The sequence below is a fragment of the Pan troglodytes genome, chromosome 2, assembly GCF_028858775.2.
Source record: "Pan troglodytes isolate AG18354 chromosome 2, NHGRI_mPanTro3-v2.0_pri, whole genome shotgun sequence".
Classification (NCBI taxonomy): domain Eukaryota; kingdom Metazoa; phylum Chordata; class Mammalia; order Primates; family Hominidae; genus Pan; species Pan troglodytes.
The window spans coordinates 20894375-20919440 of NC_086015.1; the positions used below are offsets into that span (position 1 = coordinate 20894375).

The following is a 25066-nucleotide window of genomic DNA, read 5'->3' on the forward strand; positions in this document are numbered from 1 at the left end:
CCTGAGGCATCTATAAAACATATTTTATTGGCTGCAAAGCAGTAACATGAAGATTTCAGTCGTTACTTGTTTGTAACCTTAGTTATGCAGTGTGTACTCATTTTCTCCTCAACCGGACTGCACAAATTATTAGAGGTTGTCATTCCCATTTATTTCTTTAGGTCATTTTTTTTTTCTCTTCCACATTGACAAGGATGAGTCTTCTAGCCAAGAAGCTTGTGCCCCTCACTTGTCTTGAGTAGGCACCAAGGAAGAGTAGTGACCTGAGGGGAAGGCCAAGTCCTTGGAGACCCCTGTTTAGAGGCCGGAGAGGCACCAACAGTTTGGCAGCAGCAAAGTTTTCTCAAGCTGTCCCTATCTTGATTGTGACACAATTGTTAACACATATACCTTTGACAGGCAGTTTTATTTACATATTCTAAATGGGAGGCGTAGTAGAAATGAACTTTAATATTCTTTGGGGAGAGAAAATCTACAGCCTTTTTTTTTGGAACATTCAGTACTCAGTAATATTTACCAAGTGAAGAATAAGAGAGGTTTCCTTTCCTACAGCATAATTAGCCAGATCTTCTTACCCATCTTCATTGTTAGGAAAAAAAGTATTGTTGAAAAAGATTTTAAAATAGTTAAATAGCCCTTTTGTACTAAGGAATAGCTGCTGGGTATGAATGCTACCCGGAGGGGTCTGGAAGCAAGAGAGTGAAATAGTGCGAGAGAAACAGGCACATAGCCACGTAGCAAGCGTTCTACTGGGCTCCTTACTGGGAAGTTGGTGAGATGTGTGGCCTCTGTGGCAGTGGCCCTGACCTGTCCTCCTCATTACTGGTTGCCAGACAGTAAAGTAAGACAAGGTGGAGGATGGCTTAGAAGATACCACCAAAATAACAGGGCTTGATAAAGCTGTCCCCAGATACAGTTTGGCAACTCTCAGGGCCGTCATTCCTGGGAACAACAGGGACCACAGGATCTATTAATTATGTTCCAAAATGGCACTTAAAACCTTTCCACACCAGGTCACACATGGAAAATGATATAATTGTCTACATAACATGAGGAGATTGCTTGGGGCCAGAGGCCCCAACCAGCTGTGGCAGGGGTTGGAGGGGGAGGGGGTTGCGGGGACCCACGCCTTGGCAGGCCATTTGGCAGTAATACTTGGCAGTAACCACTAGTGCTGTGCTGGGGCGTGTTTGTCGGGAGGTTGTGCTTCAAAAGGTGATAGAGAGAAGAATGGAGGAACAAGGAAAGGTACAGTAAGCTGCAGAGTGCTGTGTATCTGTCACTATCGAGGGGATGCCCTTTGCACCATGATTCCAGTGGCTAACTCACTTTAGTGGTGAGTTGAATCTTGGCCTCAAGGCATGTCATGGAGCTGTGGCCACTGTGGAAACAACACCAGCAGACAGCTTAGCCTGTATATGGATGGAGCGTCTCAGCAGGGAGAGGAACAGTTGAGCATCTACCTTCACAAGAGGGCTGCTTTTCTACATAGAGAGGACTGTTAGTCCAGCCTTAGGCTTTTCTGCTGTATCTAAACAGAGCAGCCCATTGGGGTCATGTTTGAAAACAGCAACAACAGAGTATCAAGTAGTTACAGAGGGTGAATTCCCTGAATTTCTGTGCAGAAGTTCACACCAGAGACCTGGACACTAGTTGGGGAGCTGGCCTGTGGAGACTAAGAGCTGCAACTTGAGAGTCATGAGTTCTGATTCGGGTCTGCACCTCTGCTTGGTTGAAGTGTTAAATGTGTCAAGAAGACTGTGTTTTCTCCTCTTTTTTCTGTAAAAAGTGCGTGAAATCTTGTCTGCTTGATTTCTTGTATGTCTTTTCGGGACCAGGGCAAGTACTTTTCACATGACTGACATGGTAAGTAAAACCTGTATGGATCTTGGGAAGAGCTCTTGGTCTGAGTGATTCAGTTTTTGCTATTTTGCTGTTGATTTGATTATTTGTGTGAGAAAGATCTGTGCTGTTCCTGAAAATTTGCTAATAAATCCATTAAAATATCCACCCCCCCGCCCCCCGTCAAAACACCCTAACAAGAAACTATCCTATTTTAGAGGGCACGTTTACTTTTTCCCATCTCTTATTTGAAATGTTCTTTTCAACATTCCCTGCTTTGCTTTTTTGAATATCATGTTTTAGTTTTTTATTTTTGTTTTGGTTCACTCTGGCTTTGGTTTAATTACCCTTTTAAATGGAAACATGTAACTGCAGGCCCAGTCCATCATTTGTATTAGTTTTCAGCACTCTGAACTTGGGTGGGTTGGGCACGATTGTTTTAGTTGCTACCTGGACAAGACTGTTGAGATCTTAATCTCAGAGTCTTGAAGAATTCTGTTACTGAGGTAGCAGCGACTGTTTACTAAAGAAAATAACCTTCATTTTTTCTTCTTGACAGAGGTAAAAATTCAGAGAAGAATTTAAGAAGTCAGGGCAATAAGATTAATTTAAACAGCTATTTCTCTGTGTTTAGTATTGTCACTAGACTTAAAAAGACAATAAAAATTTTAACTGATAAAATTACAAATCATCCTTGTTTTCCTCATAGAGCATATCAAATTCAGAAGAAAGAAGCTATAAACTTTATATCTAGCATGTATTTTGACTTTTAAGAAAATCAGTTAAACTCTGTATCTCACCGTATTCTCTCTACAGTATATTGAAATAAAGCTATATGTTGATTTGCTCATTTCATTAGGATTATTATCCTAATGTTTTAAAAGGTTTTTAAAGCTCCTGAAGCAAGATGTTATAACAATGCAAAAAACTTCATAACCAAAAAAGTCTGGGAAAGTTAGTTTGTATGCTAATAACACCTCATATTTGCATAGCTCTTTTATCCCTACAGGCCACCTTTAACATCAACTTAGTGGGCTCTCACAATGCTCCTGTTCAGTGGACATCATCAGTGGCCTCCATTTTGCAGGTGAAAAAGTTGAGGCCCATGTAAAATACACGTGGTCACACTAGACTTTGGCAAGGTTGGGCTTTGGACTCAGATCTGCTGGTTACTCTCCACGCCACTTGGGTACCTTCTCACATTTTATACGTGTAAATTGGGAAGGTAGCAATTCATTTCTCTCTCACTTCAAAAATAGAAACTCAGTATCATCAAAAGATAATCTTGGAGTGGCACTGTTTGAGGTGGTGAATTGTTTGCTAGTTGAGAAATCAAAGAGTTGTTTTTCTTCTGTGAAAGGAACTGAAGTTTAACGCCTTGATTGTGTGTTGCTGGCCCACTGTTACTTAGAAAAATTAACTGCTCCACTGCTTATTTTGATAAGGCAGAGCAGCTGTTTGTCCTTGAAGTTTCAAAAAATTATATTTATGCACTAAATTTATTTGGCAAGTCAGACCTGTTTGTTCCAATAAAGCAACAGTATCTCCCCTGGCCATTCTGGAAGCCACCTGTTGCTTTCAAGAGTTACATGGAAGGGGCTGCTCCTGAGATATTAAAGACTCTTCAGAATGTGGGGGCCACATACTGGAGCCATGTGACCCAGTGGGGAGCTGGTGCTGATGAGGTCAAGGTCTCAGGCTGTCCTCCTTTGTGTAGGGAGCTTTGCAGAGAGCAGGACTCCACTCCATAGTCCAAGTCTGCATCCTCGACTTGGGCAGTGCCCACACAAATGGGCAACTGTTGGCAAGGGCATCTATGTATGTCCATCCTGTCACCACCCCCTCACCATCCTTAGCGTATAGTCTTACCACTTGTGTCTTAGGGAAACCCGTTAGCCTTTGTCTTGAGACCTGTACACTGGTCCTCCTCTGTTAATTAACAGGCAGGGAGCTGCCTCTCCTCCCAGTTGTCCCTGCATTCTGGATCGCATCCTCTCCCTCCTGTGTCTTTAACTTCTCTGTCTGTGCCGTGTTTCCCCCATCAGCCTGTAAGCATTCTCACGTTCTAAAAAACAAGAAAGGTAGCAGTAGCCTCTCTCTACCCTTCTCAGCTCTCTCTTCAGCTACCTCCTAAACTCTCTTCTCCCTGTTTTCAGCTGTATCTAAAGAGTGTCTGTGATCTCCTTCTGCATTTGCTTTCCTTCCATTCACCCCTCCACCCTGCCCCGCTTGTGAAGATCATCAGGGCTGTCTGTGCCACACAGTGAATAGGTCTCCTTCTCTCATTCCATGCCTCATTCTGGACAACTTGTTCCATAGCCATAGCTGCAGTTACCCATGGATTCACTGGTGACTCTCACGTTGATGTTTCCAGCTCAGATTTGCCCTCTGAGCCCAGACACTGCTGTCTGCTCTGCATCCCCTCTAGCATGCCCCCCAGCCATCTCACTACAGTGTATTCACATCCAACCTTCCCTGTCTTATCCTGCCCCCTCCTACTATCTGGTCCTTTTCTGAAGTTATTTAGTTTGGCAAATGACACCACCATCCATTCTCCTTTATGGCCGTTGAATCGGACTGGATGAAAGAGAGAGTATTTTTTTTAAGGAGTTGGCAAGGTTAAGAAATTATAGCAAGCTCTTCTTTCATAAGAGAGTGCATTTACCTTTTTGAAGAGAAATGATCAGTTCTGATAGGGGCTGCTATTAAAATTAAACAATTGTGTGATTTCCATGCATTTACCTTTTTCTAAGAGAAATGATCAGTTCTGATACATGCTGCTATTAAAATTAAACAAGTGCATGATTTCTATAGCAAGAACATGGGCTGAACTGAATTAAAGTGATTTAACTCTTAAGTGTAACTTTCTCTCTAAAATGCTTTGGGGCCAGGCACGGTGGCTCATGCCTGTAATCCCAGCACTTTAGGATGCCAAGGCAGGTAGATCACTGAAGGTCAGGGGTTTGAGACCAGCCTGGCCAACATGATGAAACCCTGTCTCTATTAAAAATACAAAAGTTAGCTGGGCATGGTGATGCGTGCCTGTAATCCCAGCTACTCAGGAGGCTGAGGCAGGAGAATCGCTTGAACCCGGGAGGCAGAGGTTATAGTGAGCTGAGATCATGCCACTGCACTCCAGCCTGGTAGACAGAGCTACACTCAATCTCAAAAAAAAAAAAAAAAAAAATGCAGTGCGTGTGTGTGTGTGTGTGTGCGCGCGCACTCATGTGCATGCTTTGGAAGGAATCATACAAGTATGTAGGTGTTAGTCTGCCTCTACCCTCAACCTTCATTAATCTTTGAGTCTCTTACCATCATTTGCCATGCACTGGTTCATTTGAAATACAAAGCAAATGTAATTGGGATCTGGCTCAGAAGCATTTGTTTTTCGTAGGAAAGGTGTTATAAGTTAGGAATTGGGCATATTTGCATGCCAGAGAGGGACGATTTTTAAGTATTTTGAAAAGGAGTATTCAGGTGAAGCAATTATTTTCTTTTAAGGTTTAATTTCAACTGTGATCATCTTTAGACTGGGATATCAGTTCTTATCCTGGTATCTATGATTAATAATTTTTTCCCATTGACTTTTCTTGTTATTTTGAAGTTTATTTGAAAAAAATTATTTTTTATGCCAAAGATGTTACTAAGGTATTTTGCTGCAGGCGAATATTGGGTAGGATGCATTGATACTATGCGTGGTCTGTAAGTTGCTATGGGGGTGACTTTCATGTTATGGAACTGATTTAGTTCCTGTTCAACAGGCACTGAAACAGGCCTGTCCTACCATGTGGTCACAGATATCTGTCTCTTATATTGGAAAAATACTAAGAAAGCAAAGTACACTGGAGCTCCTGCCCTTAAATTTTACTTTCATTGCTCAATATGATAAGGCACAAAAGCCCCTGCGCTGGTTTTACAGCAAGGTTCTTGCCAGTGAAAGTGTGGAATCGGTAGGAGTTCTGATGTGCCCAGCAGTGGGTGCTCAGATGTATGACAGGACAGAGCCCCAATGGTTCAGCAAAGTCATGTGTTATATGGTCAAGTGGGAGAAGTCACACCTAATTGGAGAAACCCTGTGAAGCTTTATTTTTGGGAAATGGTCATGTTGTTTTTGTGGCTGAGTGTAGAAGGAAAGGTTTGAAGCAGTTTCTGGAACATGGTATCATACACACTCAAGGTTGCTGACATTTCTTCTAATATTCTTAAGCAGGTTTTGGCAGACAGGTCCCTTCAGCCTGCACCTGGGTGAGCCCACTGGCATTCTTCATTACAATCACATGTTAGTTTTCGTTGATTATGTGCATGTGGAGACTATCAAAAAAATTCAGCTTTTGTGATCTTTTTTCAGAAGTACAGTGGCAATGGATATCTTTGAACTCTAACATTGTGATGGTAAGAAAACTTTAGTCCTGTGAAGGAGGAGCACCTAGATGTTGGGTAGCTAATCTGGCTTTGCTGTTTTGGTGAAAAAAGTCCCATGTGTTGTGGGAACTTGGAGCTTTCTACATCCCTGCTTAGTTTTGTCAAGTCTGCTGGCCAGTAATCCTGAAAAACATTTGATGCGTCGACTGCCCGCACAGTTGTCAATTTGGCCAGAGTCAGAAACATGAATTTCACTCCTTAACCTTTTCAAGAGATCTTGACAAAAAAAAAAAAAAAAAAAGCAAACTTTGGAGTTCATTTTGTTAACACTTACATTTACTGGTTTTCTAGAGAACCGGTTTGGGGTATGTGTGTGTGGCGGGGGTGGGGAGAGAATGCTTTTGTTTTAAAAAAGGGAAAACTGTTTTCACAGGGAGGAGTTTACTGGTGGGTTGGCTTATTTGGTGGCTCTCTGCCCTTTGAATGAGGCCTGTCTTTCAATTCAAGGCTTTGCCATCAACATGATGTGTATGCTGCTGAAAAAGTAGGAATGCTTTTACCCAGCTGCCATCCTGGAAGCACAGCCTGGAAGCAGACAACCAAGTGCATCTGCTGGCCAGTCAGGAATTGATATGGTTTGGCTGTGTCCCCACCCAAATTTCATCTTGAATTGTAGTTCCCGTAATCCCCACATGTCATGGGAGGGACCTGGTGGGAGGTAATTGAATCATGGGGGTGGTTACCTCCATGCTGTTCTCATGATAGTGAGTGAGTTCTCATGAGATCTGATGGTTTTATAAGGGGCTTTCCCTCACCTTAGCTCTGTACTTCTCCTTGCTGCTGCCATGTAAAGAAGAATGTGTTTGCTTCCCCTTCTGCCATGATTGTAAGTTTCCTGAGGCCTTCCCAGCCCTGCAGAACTGTGAGTCAATTAAACCTCTTTCTTTTATGAATTATCTAGTCTCAGGTATTTCTTCATAGCAGCATGAGAAAAGACTAATACAGGAATGGTACAGCTCTGGCAGTCTTTTTGCAAGCAGAAGCCTGTATACTCCAGGAGAAACTAGAGAATGCTTTTGAGGATTATTTTTGTTTTGACAGTCCCATTAAAATGTGGACTGAATCCTCTCCTTCATGACACAGACAGCATCAGTGGTGCTGTCCTTGTCACAGAAGGCCCCAGGGTGTGTGGGCACAGCGAGTGATGCAAGTGATGTAACCAGAAGAGGTTTTGGGGGATTTTCACACTTCTTTACACATGCTATCCTAGCCTGGCAAAGTGGTCTGTGATTCCCCACTCAGTACTACCTCTCTGTCTTTTATCATTAAAAGAAAAACTGGAAGTCAAAGCTGATTGGCTGTCAAACACCAGGCTCCAGTTTCAACCTCTGTATCAAACCAAAATAGCAGCCTTCTAATGGAAATTTTCTTTTAGTATAAAATGTACTTTCTTTTTTATCTGCGCAATTTACATTCATTTTAATTTTTTGGAAAGCAGCCAGTTGATTTTTGCATTTAAATGAGAGTGAGAAGTATAATTATTTACACAAATTTAAAATTTTCTATGTAAAGGAAATAAATTTCCAGTGATGAAATTGTATACCAAAAAATTAATTGCAAAATTTTGTAGGCATGTGCATATGTTTCTGAGAGGTTTTCATCAAATTTTCAAAGGGATCTGAAATTAAACGAACAGCCAAACAACTGATTCAGAGCAAGCTTCTGCTGTTGCAGCAGCTCTAGCTCACTGTTTAGACCTCCTCAGAATAGCGACAGCATACAGGGAGCCTATTAGTTGTGTACCCCAATCTTTGGTGAGCCCGGAGGGAGGTAATTGAGAGGGAGGCAGGGGCCCTGAAAATGGAGTAGGTGTTGATGAGTGCCCATAACTCTCCAGGCCCAGCCAGGGCACCATTAACCATCTTCTGCTTTGGCAAGAATAATCCAGATCCACCTGGAGAGGCTTTTGGGCTAGGGAGGACTTTATATGCAGCAGGACTGCGTTAATGACTTTCAGGCCCTTTTCCTTTGTAGGCTCCTTCCTCCATTAAAAAAAAAAATTGAAAATTATATTTTATGACTGTGTTGGTCAAATCTGTTAATATTATATATTAAAACGTTTTATCTGAGCTAAAGGTCCTTTTTTCCCTTCTGATTTTAAAAGAAATTAAAACATTTGTGTGAGCCCCTAAAAATATTGTGGGGCTGTAAGCATTGTGCCTGTTGTACCCAGTGAATAAGTTGGCCCTGAGGTGTGCAGATCATCCCTTGATTTTTTTCCTAAAATGTATAAGGAAGATGTGGAATATACAAGCGAATATGTTCTTTTTACTCTCAATCTATTATTTTTGAATAAAGTTGAGAGAAGTCATTAAGCATATTATTAATTTACATTTCAAAGAAAGAATTTTGAATTCATTAATATGGAACTTATATTTTTGATATAGATTTCTTGTATTGTTAATTTTTGCAAAGATAATAATTTTCAAAATTTTAATCAAATTTCAGTTTTTAAAACTAAAATTTTACTGTATTAATATCAGTAATGAATATTCTACAGAGTTTGAAAAGATTTACTCTTCTGAGTGTATTTGCAATGAAAAATATTTTAAGCATTCTTTCCAGTTTATTTATTTTGTGAATATATGTAATACTTTTTACATAATAAATTATTTTCTAAAATAAAGCTTCATAAATTAGTTTTATGTAATAACTTATATGTCTTTTCCTGATTCTGAGAAGTTTTCTATGAATTCTTTGAGTAAAAATCTATTTTAAAAGATAACAGGCAATAATTTGTGACTAGGAAATTTCAGAGTGGCCAGGAAAAACATGCTAAAAATAGAAACTGTTTGTTTACTCTGTGCTCCACCCAGTCTAAAACACAGCCATGTGGTTGCAGACTTGGGGAAGGCCCTGTGGTAACTTGGAAGGTGTTTTTTTCCCCCCTGAGTTGCAGAGTTTAAGAGATCATTCTTATAACTTCTGAATCCTGTTTCCTTTCTTTAGCAACTCAGATAAATTATTTTTGCAAGCTGTTATCTGAAAATGAGTTTGACCATGTTCGTTTAGTTTTTAGTGTCTTATCATCCTCCTTTCTACTTATATATTTAATTTAAGCCCTGTTTCATGAAAGGAAATTTTGAGATTGGAGGTTTTACTAATAACTTATACCTCAAAATTTGTCAGTTTATAGTTTAAACTTTCCGGTGTTTTTCGTGATAGTCTAAAAAAATAGCCACTTATTTGTTCATTTTGTTACAAAAGGGGCTAGATTATGAATTTAGTTCTTGGGTAGGCTTATCACCTAGGAACAACACAACTTTATAGGACTGAATGTTAACCAGACAAGCCTGTGATTTGTGTGTACAGATAACAGAAACCATAACCACCAGAAAGGCAGCCCAGTGATACCAGTGTTGGGTCAGCCACACATTTTATTAGTCAGATGCTTGGAGCACCTACCACTATTCAGGACTCCTTGCCCAAATGCTGTTGCTTTGTTAACTCTGTGCTAAGGTGTTAGGGCATTGTGATGCCCAGTTCCCCAGAGCACTCCATTAGGGGCTTAGGCTTTGGAGTAAGCTGGCTGGTGTGAATCAGACTAGGGTGTCACCTATTGGCCTTAGTTTCCTTATCTCTAAAATGTATATAATGATGAGATTAGTTTCATTGGGTTTTTGAGAGAATTAATTGAAGTCATGCAAGTAAAGCACAGCTTTCAATAATTATTAGCAATTTTTTTTTGGTATTAGCGTACAGCATAACAAAAGTCTAGATTTACTTCAGGAGTTGTGCCCTTGAAGTAGAATTTGGTTGTTTGCTTTACCTGCCTTCATAATGACTGCACGAAAGAAATAAATATCAATTCATTTCATTGTATTCAATTTGTTTTATTTCAAAACAAGTTAAATGAATCTTTAATTTTTTTTATTCCAATGATATCTATTCATGTCAATATTTTATTCCAGATGATGTTTAAGCAAATATAAGTGAAAATACTGTGTGGGCTGATTTGATACTGTTTGTCATTCCTATTGTATGTTTGACTCCCTACCTCCCTTTCGTGGGTTTTCTGGCTCTCTGTTTAAACTTTTTATTATGGGAAATGGACACAAATAGAGAGAATAGTATGGTAAACTCTTATATACCCATCTCCCACCTTCAGCAGTTATCAGCTCATGGCTAATATTGTTTCCTCTGCATTCCTATCCACTTATCCCCATCCTGTGTTATTTTAAAGCAAATTCCAGACACCGTATTATCCATAAACATATTTTTACCATCCACAATATTATTATATCTGTAAAATAATAATAATTCCTCAATATCATCAACTATCAACAGTGTTCCAATTATTTTTAAGGGCATAGCTTTAAAAAAATTAGTTTGTTTAATTTAGGGTCCAGTTAAGATCCCATACGTTTCAATGGTTGACGTGTCTCTTTTTTCTTTTAATGTACCCTAGTCAGTTCCTCATTGTCTGTGGGCAGGAGGATATAACATCCCTGGATTAGCTGAGAGCTATTGGTAGCTAACACTAAGGGCAGTTGCAGGGATTTGGACAGGGCACCCACCACATCCACTGCTTGGGGAGGTGGTGGATAATCTTCAGGCACAGGGAACAGCATAAGCCGGGACCCGTGAATGCACAGCACAGCATGTTTGGTGGAGTGACAGAGGTCGGCAGTCTGGGAGGTGGGCAGCTCAGGTTGGGGTGTTGGGGATTGAGGCTGTGTTCCAGGTGGTTTATTATACATTTTTGGTGCTGGGCTTAAAAATAGCTTGTTTATTCAGATGAAGATGAAATTAATAAAAGTATGATATGAGTAGAGACTATTGGAAATATATAATGTATCAACATACATTTATTTTCTGAAGATGTGTAATTTGGAAAATTATGGTAGTATGTGAGAAGCATCGTGACATCTTAAGTTAACTAGATATTTGGAACAAAGTATGCTTCAGCCTTCTTTCTATTTTTTCCCGTATTATAAAAGTAGTGTTAGTATATGATGACATCCCAGAGGGCAGACCATGGTTATCAGTGTGTCTCAGGAGTAATATAGAAGAGCTTATGTTATCTGCCTGCTGCACATATGTAAAAGAAATATTTTGCTTATTCAAGAGAGCAGTGTTTTAGTGTTTTTTCTAGTACATTTAAAATATTTGAAATTGTTATCCTTGTTTTGAGTTTCAGTTCTTGGTGTGGTAACTTAAAATGTACACTCTCAATATACAGGTTTTTGCTGTTACTTAATAGCAAGGACCTGTGTTCAAATTTTAGCTCTGCCACTTACTGTTTGTTGAGCAGATTGCATAACTTCTTGTAGCTTCCTCATCTAGGAAAAGGAAATAATAGTAGTGTTCCTACAGAGGACTGCTGTGCTGATTAAATGAGAGTGAATCTATTACATTTAGCACAGGGTTTGGCACACCAAAGCACCCAATGGTTTTAGATATCGCTATTTTTACTATTAGTGTTTTCTTATTAAATATATTTCAGGATCATTGATTTAAGGTACACTAAGCAGATAATGACTAAGGTATCAAGAGGATTAGGAACAAGAATATTAACTTGTATGTGTCCTGGGATTGAAATTTGCACACTGCAACCCAGATATTCTTTTATTAATATATTCTGTAACTTCCTTTCTATTCTATAACTGATATAATATTTCTCTGGAGTCCCATTTCTGTTCAGCAAAAGCCAGAGAGATATCAAAAATAATTCTGTCTTTTTTTGGTTTAAAACAACCTCCATTAGCTTAAACGCCATCTTTTTTGAATAATTCAGAAATTTAAAGATCGGGATGGTTTCTTCCTACTTTAAAGGCTCTTCCCTTCCCGTTCCTAGGAAACAATATTGGTCTGACTGATTACCATTATTGTTATTTGGCTATGGCCCACTATGATCACATCACACCCACAGATTCTGCCTTCTGTCACCTTACCAAGATGAACTCGCCTGGATCCTGCCCAAAGCTGATCTCTCCATCCACACAGAAGATCTCAATCCTTCTTCCCTCCTCAGCTAATTCATAAGCAGCTCTCCCCACCTCTCCTGTAGCACCAGTTTTCACTCTCTACTGGATTATTCCTATCAGCATCAAACATTCTGAGATTTCTTTCATATTTTCTTGATGCAACTTCTCCTGCTGGCTACTGCACAATTTCTTTGCCCCCTTTGCAGCAAAAACAATTTGAAGAGTTGTCAGTGCTCACTGTCTTCAATTCCTTGCTCCTGTTTTTTTTAAAGCCACTCCCTTCAGATCCTCACTGTCACTTTTCTCCAAAGCCACTCTTGTCAAGGTCACCCATACCCTCCAAGTTCCTAAATCCCTCAAGTCAGTTTGCAGTCCTCCCCTTACTTCACCCGTCAGTAGTGTTTGGCATGGCTGATCATTCCCCTTCTTGGCACACTTACTTTGCTTGGCTTCCAGGGCTCCCTACTCTCCCAGTTCTCCTCCTGTCTCACGCATCAGTCTTTTCAGTCCCCTTTTCTGTTTGCTTCTCTTCTGTTTGCTTGCAGCATTGGAGTCATACCAGCCTTCTTTCTATCTGTTCACACTATCCTGATATTCTCATCCCGTCTTGTGGCTTTAAGTGTCATTTATATGCCAACCACTCCCAAATACACATCTCTACCCCGACTCTCTTCTATGATCCAAGCATTTATGTCCTACTAGATTTTTCCACTATATCCTACTAGATCTTTCACTTTTCATATCTGAAACACAACCCCCCCCTTTTCCCCACCCAGCCTGCTCCATCTGTAGCCTTCTTTCTTAGTTTGATAATATCCTTTCAGTTGCTCAGGCCTTGGAGTCATCCTTGACTCCTTTCTTATCTCATGTACTACATCAAGTCTATCAACAAATACTTTTGGTTTTATCTTCGAGATATACCTAGTGATAGTGTGCTGTAAGTATTATTCCCAATATAGAATTTGTAATGGGGCCGGGCACGGTGGCTCACCCTGTAATCCCAGCACTTTGGGAGGCGAAGGTGGGTGGATCACTTGAGGCCAGGAGTTTGAGACCAACCTGGCCAACATGGTGAAACCCCATCTCAACCCAAAATACAAAAATTAGCTGGGCGTGGTGGCATGTGCCTATAATCCCAGCTACTCCGGAGGCTGAGGCAGGAGAATCACTTGAACCCGGGGGGCGGAGGTTGTAGTGAGCCGAGATAGCGCCACTGTGTTCCAGCCTGGGCCACAGAGCAAGACTCTGTCTCAAAAAAAAAAAAAAAAAAAGTAATGAGCACAGCTCTGATTTGAATACAGGTCTGTCAGGCTCCAAAGTTTTCTCCATAGTTTTGCATTAATATATTCTTAATTTTATATTTGCAAAGTTATTTTTATTTTAATATCATAGCTTAGTGGGAGAGTAGGGACACTATTTAAAACTAAGGAGCAGACAAAGAATACTCCAGAGTATCTTTAGAATTTACTTAGTTTGTCTCCCTAGTTCTAGGAAATCTGAATCTAACTCATATATTAGATTATATTTTCTTTGGAACAAACCCAGATCTTTAAGAAAGAGGAGTTCAGTGCCTCCTTTCCCAATTAGCTAATCATCTATAAGCTTCACTTTTGTCATACAAAGGTGCTGGACTCCCAGAGTTCATGCAGTCACAACTCAAATGGTGAAGAGGAAACCTGAACTGTCTCTAGTTATTTTTAGGTGTTCCTGATAATCAATTTATTTGTCCCTTTGTTTTCATGAATACAGGCTGAGCATCTGTAATTCAAATATCCAAAATGTTCCAAAATCTGAAACTTTTTGAGTACCAACATGATGCCACAAGTGAAAAATTCCATACCCTAACAGCACCTTTGCTTTCAGTGTACATAAACTTTGTTTCGTACACAAAATTATTAACAATATTGTATAAAATTACCTTCAGGCTATATGTATAAGACGTATATGAAACATAAATGAATTTCTTGTATAGACTTGGATTCTATCCCTAAGATGTCTCATTAGGTATATGCAAATATTCCAAAATCCAAAAAAAATCTGAAACGCTTCTGGTTCCAAGCATTCCAGAGAAGGGATACTTAATATGTAGTAGTATATGGATGCCTTGCCTCATAGTCACCCTCCCCAGTGGTTTAATGCAACCATTAAATTATTTTTGTTTTAAAATATTTGATCTGGGTTTGAATTTATGGAAATACTTCACATGTCAGTTTTTTTTTAAAATAGCCAAATAGTGTTTCAAAATTTTATCAAGATTGTGATTGGTCTTTAACCTTAGAAGCAAAACTGACATGGAAGGATGAAACAAGTAGGTAGAATGGTGAATTTTGGTATTCATGTGTTTGGACATCTGTGTCCTTATCAAAAGAAAGAATGTATATAGTTGGACAAAATTGAAGGTCCATGTGGTATATTTAGAAAATATTACTTGTTAGTGGTTTAACATGTGTATAGTGGTTTTACTTCAAGCACTTTCAAAGATTTGAGTTTGTTTCTGCCCTTGTAACACTTCAACAGTCATATTAGTTTGCTTTACCATTTTTCTTTGAAGGGAACTGAGACTGATTCAGTTGTGCAAGGTGATGAGCAACATTGCTCAAAAAGCCAGAAATAGATTTGTGGGCTCCTGACTGTGAGACCAGGTGCTCTCTCCACTGAATTATTCTGCTTTCTTTGACTGTTTTCTTTGCTTTAAAAAATATTAATGCACAATTCTGAATTACTGTTGACTGTGAGATAAATTCATGTTAGATCTATAAATAATGCACTTTCCAACCAAACCAGCCAATGGAACAAAACGCTTTTTGAGACATTGGTGTTGGAAGATGGCCTCCTCCCACCAGCTGTCTGTATTCTCATCATCCCCCACATCTGTCCCATTGTTTCTGATGCTGGTACCAGGCTCCTGTCTCCAACACATGCTTAGATAATTACAAGAATTAACCTCCCTTCCTTCTGTTCTTCTCCCTTTCCCCCAAATCCTTTTTCACAATTTCCAGATTAGTTCTCCTACAGCACTACTTTGTGAAATTCTCTCAACATGTTCTATGATACCCTTTGCTCTGAGGCTGAAGCCCTAACCTTCCTCTTGGTTTCCAGGACCTCCCATGTATCATCAGTACTACTCTAGCATCTTCTCCTGCTTCTCACCAACCTCCGTCTTGGCCAGACTGGGCCTCGCAAGCTGACATTACTTCACCTCCCTTGTAGTCTTGTAATCTGTACCCTATTCCAGAATTACTCTCCCTCTCCTTTTGGTTAGCAAGCCCAGCTTTCCTCTAGGGACTTTTCTTACCCATTCGCTGGAAATTTGGTTGTAGGTGTGCCCTGTATCTTTTATCTAGTAAGACTCTTCTGTGGGTTTACTAATTTTCATTTAGAAAGAGGATCACTACCTAATGATGTAAGGTGTGGTGTAAAATTTTTCTCAATTATATTTTCAGATTATTGCTGGGATTCTGTTATGATTAGTAAGCAAACGAATTAATATTTTAATGGGTGACTGCCTTCTGATATGTTTACCTCAAATTATATCATTTTAAATTATAGATTTAAATTTTAAGAAAAACAAATATTTACATTTAGTCAAAGATTTTGTGAAATGACCTTGTTTTGAGAAAGAGAAATGAAGTCCAATTACTGAATAGAATATGAATATATAAATATATTTATGTATGTGTATATATGTAAAAAATAGCTGTCATGTAGTCATTATTTTTGTGACAGTGTATTGCTAAAAAATCTTCATAATAATTTTGAATAGAACACTGGGGGTGCTAGATTTAGAAATTAATGATTTTATGGAAGAAAGATCTGCCTGTAAATTTTGCTCCTATTATGAAAAAAAGGGAGACCCTTATTTCAAATTATCGAAATACAGGGACTGTAGCATTAATGTAACACCCACTATAATGTGTTTCTTTTAAAAATGTTTTCTTCAACACCCTGTGATATATGACTTGCCAGATTCTCTGATCCTGGGGCCCTTTAGCAACCATGCTATGTGTTGTCATAATGTTTTAAATTTGTGGCTCTAAAATGCAATTCAATTGTGTTTAGCCAGTGTTGATCTTTTTCTTTCTTCTTAATTTGGGACTTTCAGTGTATGCCATTACTTATGAGAAATGCTTTAGTTATGAGTTGTGGAGACAGAAAGTAGTTGGAGAGAAAATGAAGGTAACTCTAACATAGATCTTAATATAAAGTTTTCATGAGGATAATAAAGTGAGTTTTATATGTGGAGAAATATATAGAACAGTGAGTGGAGGAATTAGGGAGCAACATATTCAATTTAATTGTCTTAAACACTAATATGATCTAAGAGAAAGATCATAAGAAAGTTGTCAAGTTTTCTAAAAGAAAGAAAGTTTTCAAAAGATGTGTTTCTCAAATTCATCTGTCATTAAAATTAGTATGTTGAATTGGATTCTCAGCTTATAAATTAAAATATAAGTGTTCTTACATGATAAACTGAATTTAAATTTCAAGGTTTTTTTTTTCTCTTGGTGGTCCAATTTCATTGTATTAAAATATGTAGGTATCTATCTTTTTGCGTAGATTTGGTAAACTTTGGTTTTCATGAAGTTAAAATGAATGATTAAAATTTTGTATAGAATTTGTTAGCGTCTTCTTGTTACAGGATTTAGGGGGTATGTGTGATTTAAAGATTAATTCATAAAATATTTCTTTATTTATTTTATGTATTTTTTATTGTTTTTAGAGACAGGGTCTCACTCTGTCACCCAGGCTGGAGTGCAGTGGCATGAACATAGCAGCCTCAACCTCCTAGACTCAAGTGACCCTCTCTCCTCAGCCTCCTGAGTTGCTGAGACATACAGTCAAATGCCACAATGTCCAGCTAATTTTTAAATTTTTCTGTAGACAGGAGATCTTGCAGTGTTGCCCAGGCTGGTCTTGAACACCTATCTTCAAGTGATCCTCCCACCTCAGCTACCCAAAGTGCTGGGATTATAGGCATGAGCCACTGCCTCTGGCCTAAAATATTTGTATAAATTGAAAGACAATACTTTTGAGTTTAAGGAAATGAAGATTTGATCTGCTTATAAAGCTGTCTTAGTAGACGGATGTTGGAACAAATCAATTAAAACATATCTTTTATAATGTGGTAAAACAAAATTAACATAAGCTGAGCAATGCATAACATTAGTGAACATTCTTCTCGCTATGAGGTTCATGCTTTTGATAAAGGTCTAGAAGTTGCTTCAGACGTCATTGAAATTTTTATATTTATTCTCACCTTGCCTATTTATTTATTTACCTTGCAGTCTTTTTTACTTTTAAGGTGAGAGATTCTGGGTACTAATATACACACATTCACTGTACACTGATATTTAGCCAAAACATGAAATATAAAAATCTGGCATATATTTACTGTTAGAATCTTTGAAATTTTTCTGTGTGTATTTCCTGTTATAGTTATTCATGCTCCATAATTCGTGGGTTTTCTTGGCACTGGCAACAGTTACTTCCCTGTGGTTTAGATATATTTTTTTGTAGTATAGGTAGGTTTCTTTGCTGCTCTCATATTTTTCCTTTTAATTTTATTATTTTTTTCCTCTTCTTATTCAGATAGTGTTTCATCTCTGTCATTAGGAAACTACTTCTCATTGATTTATTCTGTTTATGCAGTTTTTCCTTCCAAATTCATCAACTGAACTATGGGAAACTTTGTTTCTTAAAAGGTTATTTTGACATTATTTGGGTCAGGCCAGGTTTCACATAGGGAAAAGGACAATGCTTCTGCTTTGCCTTCCCATCCACCACTAACAGCTTTGTGAAAGGAGAGAGAAGTAGAAGGAAAGGATAGAGAGAGAAGGAGGGACGCCTCATTCAGCTTACATTTCAGAAGCAGGGAATGCAATAAATAACATGAAGAAAGTCCAGGCTTAACTCGCTTACACCTCAGGAGGTGATTCACGAGCATGTAACACAGCCTGCTAAGGTTTCCATTATTCATAATTAATTAAATCAAAGCATGCTTAGTAAGGGCCCATAATCTTAAAAAGCATTCTGTGTTTTCATCTGACTAAAAGTTTTTCCTTCGCTTATTGCAGACGACAGCCGACTTTAATATTATAGCACCAGCACGGTACAGTTGACTCAGTAAACCTGCCACACTGTGGAACAGAGGTTTGGGGAAGAATGTGGAATGTGAAATATAAGATTATTCAGCCCCTTAAAACAATGACTATCCAAATATGTTGCTTTTGAGCTGGTAGTTTCTCACTTATTTTGTTTAAAAAAATATAACATCCTTTGTTGGGTTATAGGTTTCACTGAGGCAGATGGGTTTCTGTAGTGAATTAGTCCCTGCATCTACTGAGAGTATCTTCCCTCCAGCATTAAAGAAGGAAAATAAGAAAATGGCCCATAGCATAGAGGAATGGTCAGGTGGGAAGTAGCTTCTCCTTAAATTATTTCTGATGGAAAAAATATATTCTGGAGCTTGGCATTTGAGTTCATTATTGCCAAAACTCCAGGAATAACTTTCTGCCAAGAGCACCCAGTATGTCAAAGAAAATATTCTAAAAGAAGTAAATTAATACCATCCATGTAAAGAATCAGTGGCATTGTGGCATCAAATGAATGTGCTTCATATAATGCTATCATCTTTTTAATTAAGAGGAAAAGTCCAAATAATTGATGATGAACATTTACAATTACTTTGATATCAATTACTTAAAGAGACCTAAACCATAAATATATTACAGAATTTTGAAAGATAAAAGATAAAGATAGTTAAAATCCTTGATTTTTCCTCTTTGGTATTCAAGGCTGTATGGTTACTTATATCTTTGGCTTCCTTCTCTCTTTTGTGATCGTACATTATCCATGTGTCATCCTGTACCTCAAAGGGTGGAGGAACAACTTGTGTGTTCTTTATCTCCCCACCTCCCCTTGCCTGTGTTCTTTGTCGTATGAGCCCCTGGGAGACTCATAGTTTCCTCAGTAGGTTGCCTGGCAGTAACTGGAGAATGAGATAGCTATGCTATAAAAGGCTCTTCCTTCCCTGGCCCAGCCTTTTCCTGGTACTTAGCCCCTTTCTGTCCTTCACATCCGGATGTACATAGGACACGGTCCCATTTTGTTAAGGACACACATCCTCTGTGTAACAGTGTATTCCTCTTCCTTTCAATTAGAGTCATGTCTGAAGGATCTTTTTAGCTTTCTGGGCTATCTGGTTACCTAACCAATAAATTAGAATAATTAGTCCTATTACTAGGTTCAGCAGTAATGTAGAGTCTTAACAGCTTTTGTTTTAGGTCAAAACATGCTCATTTGGTTACCTACAAACTGTATAACAAACCACCTCAAACTTAGTGGTATAGAACAGTGACCATTTTTTTATGATCATGAATTCTGTGGGTTGACAGTTTGAACAGGACACATCAGAAATGTCTTGTCCCTGCTCTCTGATGTCTGGGGCTTCAACTAGCTGGGGGGATTCTGATGACTAGAAGCTGGAGGGTTCACTTCCAGGATGGCTTCCATACTCACATGTTGGGTACCTTTGCAGGGATAGCAGGAATGTTGGGCTCAGCTGAAAGTGTCAGCCAGAGTGTCTATGTGTAGCCTCTCCACTCGTGATAGTTCCAGATAGTTGGATGTTCCCCAGAGTAAGCCTCCCAGGAGAACTAGATAAAAGCTGCATGGCCTCTTCTGACCTAAGCTTAGAAGTTACACTGAGTCACTTTGACTGCATTCTTTTAGTTACAAGTGATTCATAGACCAGCACTGATTCAGAGAGATGGAAATGAGACCCCACTCCTTGATGGGGGAGTGGCAGGTGCACACTGAAGAGGATCATGTAGGATGCAATATTGTGGTGGTCATCTTGGGAACTTATGCAAAAGGGAAACTCAGTCATCTTGATGTTTTGATTCCATAATGCCAGACTTCTGTTTTCTTATGTGAATCATTCAAATGTCTCATTATTTGAAAATTTGATATTATGTAGAAAAAATTTGGATGAGTACGTGAATATTCCCCTTTTTACCTATGTATATTACCATCTGACAGATAACTTTTGCATGACTGAATCAAAGGAGCACTGTTCAACACAGTCTTGGTTCATACCCTTAATCTGAGAAACTAAAGTAAGGCTATAAGATTGTGCCAGGTTATTATAAGGAAGAACAGATTATCACTGTGAACTTTACAGTCAGCAAGGCATTTAAACCAGGAAGACAAAAGGAGAGAGATGTTAAAACAATAGATAGTTTTTGTGCTTTATATGAAAATCTCATTTTTTAAGTAGCTGGTTATTGAAAAATTATATATTTATGACAGAGAAGACTTTAACTATTAATCACAAAATTCAATTTGTGTCTCAGTGATAAAGCGATTTCCTCCTTTTCTGCTATTTATGATAGATTTTTATGTATGAAAATGCAATTAATTTCAAAGAATAATAGGTGAGTCTGGGAACCAAATAGGAAAATAGTCTCTTTATGCAATGTATGGAAAGTCCCCTAATGTTAATGGCTATACTGGCTCTAAATAGTATGCCACAGAGAGATGCATTTTGGGGGTTGAACAATAGCTTCATATTACCGTAATAGTTAAGGTGATGGGACAGAATTATGTTCCACAGGATGTAGAATTACCATAACTTTATGTGTTGAAGGAAAAAGGCTAAGCCAGTATAATGACCTGGGCAAGGACTTCACTTTGCTGGGTCTCAGTTTCTTCATCTATAAAGGGCTGAAACCTCACCTAGTTATATAATTCTTTGATTTTGTTGCTCTTTGTGCTCACATAGCACTGGAATAAAGCAGTCAAAGTTAATGTTAAATATAGGAGTACAAAGGTCATTCAGCTGAGTTTCAGAAAGTTAATAAATCCTAATCACTTTACACTTGACAGCATGTATAAACTTGTATCCACTAATCCCAAAAGTTAAATAGAAGTACTTCAGGAAAACTCTGGATTAAATAAATTATTTAAAAATATATGGACATCATTCTTAAACTTAGAGCAGTTGTTAACCATAATACTTCGTTGTGAAATAGTTTAATTAAAATTTTTAGTTTTATTTGTTTGAACCAAAAAACTGAATTCACTCATTTGGAGCCAAAATTTAAATTACTAAATAATAATTTAATAGGAAATAGTACAGTTGAATTTCTGAAACTTGTTCTTCTGAGTTTAATAGTGCCTTTATATACTAGCTAGTTTGAAGTCTAGGCACTGCATTATTTTTGTACTATTTAGTTATAAGGTATTAGGAATTTGTCCATTTCACCTACATTTTCAAATTTATTAGCATAATGTTCATCAAATTATCTCGCCTTTTTACAACCCACTGCATATGTAGTTTTGTTCCTCTTTTCCTTACTAGAATTGTTTGTCCTTTTTTACTGATCAGGTATGCCAGAGATTTATCAGTTTCATAATCTTTTTAAGCATTAATTTGTGGCTTTGTTGATTTTATGTATTGTTCTATTGTATCCCTTTTCGGTTTCATTAATTTCTGATTTTATCTTTATTATTTCCATTATCCTTATTTCTTTACTTTTTCTTTCTTTGGGTTTATTCTTTTTGCTATTTTTCTGACTTTTAAAGTTGTGTGCTTAGCTCTTTAATATTTAGCCTTCCACTAGCTTGTGAATTCTGCAGCCTATATAGTTGGCCTACAGAAAAAGTATACTCCTTATGACTGGCCTTTTTTGGAGTCTGGTTGAGGGGACACCTGTTTTCTTGGAGGTGCTTCCCTCAGAGTGAGGAAGAGTCACCTGAGGTATTGGCACATGCATAAGTGTTCTTCTTGGGAATCCTCATTGCGAAGATTCTGTGAACGTGAACTTCTGAAATGGTATTTTCTGTAAGCTGTGGGGTCAGAATTAACAAAGCAATTGAAAATTCACTCAGGCAAATTATAGAATAATGAATATCCATATATGTACCACATATATGGCATCTGTCTAAAACTTAATCACCAGAGTATAATCTTGTCAACCCCAATTTTATTTTCCTGACTGCCTCTGAGAGTAGAAATCAGTGAGGCAAATATCCTGTGTGTTTTTACACAAATTGAAATTATTTTTCCATAATATTTTGTTAATGGTACTGTTTGTGTTTGTAGTTGGAGTTACTTTGTCACCTCTGAAGCATCTTCCACACTGTAGCATGTGAATGGAACAATAGGTACTTGAGTCACTTGATCATGGATTCCAGATTCTGGAACAGCCTCTTTAGAAGGCAACAGAGGATATTATTTACTGATTTGAGCGGCTTTAGAATATCATTTAACTTTTTAAAATTATATTTATTAGATATGATCTTAATCTTTATATATTTTTCTTTTATAGATGATATAATAAGGCATTATTAGTATTGTATAATTCTCAAGGGTATTCCACATAAATATTTAAAGTTAATTTATAAAAGTTAATTTTATTGCTTACTATGATTATATGATAAATTCTCACTTATTGAGAATCTGAACTGGAAAGGTCAACCAAAAATTTAAAAGCAGATATATAAATTAGGGCGAGAGATAACAAGAGCAAGTGCTTTGAGCCCTGTGAGTGGCTATTACACACTAGCATGGCTATTGATGAGGGTGGAGAGGGCCTTTAGGGAGGGCATACTTAAAGAATGCAGGAGTGAAAATGCTTGTATGGTGTTTTAATTCATTTTAAAACTGTATTTTCTTCTCATTTAACCATAGGCCACTCAGTTCCTCAAATACTGTGAATAAATAGGATTTTATTGGATTGATAACCACTGTATTACAACCACTACTACATGAGAATACAAGAAAACAGTTTGAATACTAATTTCTCGCACCAAATCATAATCTATAAATGTGTTTTGGTAATTCCACATTTATAGCTTTCCTTTATTTTTGTCCTTTAAAGGAAGTTTGGTGTGGTAATGGCCATTAAAATTATTTCTCATTTCAATGAAAGTTTGAATTAGGAATTTTATGCAGATGAACAAAACAGATTAAGGCCATTTTTTGAAAAGGTGCTTAACATTTTGACTGAAAAGCATCTTTAAACATTACAAGTTTTATTTTATTTGTGGGCCTAGCTTATATGGTAAGTTTTCCTAAGGGCATGGAGCAAAGCTCTCAGCTTCTTAAGTGTGTTTATAGCAACAAATACATGCTACATGGTAGGGAGAGAGCTAGTCAGATATTTTAGTCATATATTTTTAAAATGGACTGTTCCAGAATAAGGTTGCCTTTGAAAAGAGTCTTTCAAATAATTAGTGTCAAGTAGATTATTTTAGTTTTAATTTAATCATCTGTTTCATCATATAAGAAAGCTTTCAATATCGTGACCAAGGGATTGGGGCGGTCCGATGTATTGGAAATGTGACTTACTTGCTCCAGACACTTTGAGAAAGTGTGAATTGGTAAATCTCACATCCATTCTTGGCAAGCTGATAGAGTGTCTAGGAAAGGGTAAGATTATTGAACACATGAGCTGAGAATAATCTTTTGAGGAAAACAGTATCTGGATTTTCCTAAAAGGGGATCTTATTTCAACAGACTTTCAGCATTCTTCAAAGGCTAGGTGAGGATGTGGATGAGAAAAACAGGAGATGTACTGCTCCCTGTATATTACAACAATGTGAAATAGAAGTGTGGCAGACTTTGAGGGAACAAGATTCTAAATTCCCAGAATATCGCTAATTTATTTTCATATACCAGTGCAGAATTTTTTTCTGAAGACAGGTGTAAATCATTTTAACATGATCTTTATAACCACCGCCTTTCTATTAATCAGGCAATCATCAAGAAAGAATTTGATTGTGAAGGGTCCAGATTGAACTGTTCTTTAAGTAAGGACACAGGAAATATGAAGATAACTGTATGGAAAAGTCTCATCCAAGAAACTGGAAGCTATGGGAAAAAGAAAAGTAAAGATTCTTTGATTTTAGTAGGTTGGTTGAGTTATACATATTTTTAGCAGAGCAAAAAAAGAGAGAAAAAAGTTGCATGCAACTATTTAAAAAGAATGTGATACAACAAAAGCTATTTTTAATCTATGTCAGGGTAGGAGGAAAATTTATACTTTTTAATAGTTATGAACTTTTAAAATTCGTATGAAGCAGAATCTTTACCGCTAGAAGAATTTGGCTCTGCAGTTTTTGTTATGTTAAAACTTATTCAGGAAGAATTTCAGTATTCAGATTTCAGCACTCTGATTTAGAGTTTTAGTAGGAATGCTAAGTCAAACCTATTTTAAGCATATTACCTCCCTCAAAGCTTTAAAACAATTCTGAAATTTTATGAAGGTCTAAAATTGGTAACTTTAAAGATTTAAAATCACTTCATGCTTTTCTAACTGGATGGAACTTTCTTTGATGCATTGTGTCTCAACTGTCATGAAAGATTACTTCCTTTCTCAAAAGAAATCATTCCTAAGATCTCATAATTCCACCATATATAGCTATGGAGGAGGCCAAATTAGGGAAATATGTCTTCCTATGCATGTATGCGTTTATACTCTTCCTATGCATGTATGCATTTTTAACAGAGGGCTTAGAAACAATATTAGGTGCTGTTGAAGATATCCTGTATGGGATATTTCTGTCAGTATTGTACCAAATATCATAATTGGGAATGAGCAAATGAAACTCTACCTGTGAATGGGCATAGAATACTTTCCTAGCCCATAGTAATAAAAATAAAAATATTTAAGAAAAAATATATTAAGAAAAAATAATGTTAGAGACAGCTAAATATACCACCTCAAAAGAGGGTAAAGTACAGGGTTTAATAAAAGACAACCCTTCCCTCACCCACCCTCCATCAAGGCATCCATTAATACCTTGGAGAAACAGAAAAGCTTCTGAAGGCAAAATAGTGCATATGAAACCTTGATTTCCCTATCAATACT

At 37.6% G+C, this 25066-nt stretch overlaps 1 protein-coding gene across 6 annotated transcripts in view; it reads left to right on the forward strand.

Moving 5' to 3' along the window:
- Positions 1–25066, forward strand: part of PLCL2 (phospholipase C like 2) — a 247265-nt gene that overhangs the window by 59708 nt on the left and 162491 nt on the right. The window contains exon 1 of one of the 6 annotated variants that reach the window (XM_063806631.1): positions 1140–7126. The exons of the other annotated variants lie outside the window; for them this stretch is intronic. Within the exon in view, the coding sequence (XP_063662701.1) occupies positions 7085–7126 (42 nt within the window). The 5' untranslated portion in view covers positions 1140–7084. Of the gene's footprint in view, positions 1–1139; positions 7127–25066 lie in introns of those variants that run through there. 6 annotated transcript variants of the gene reach the window in all.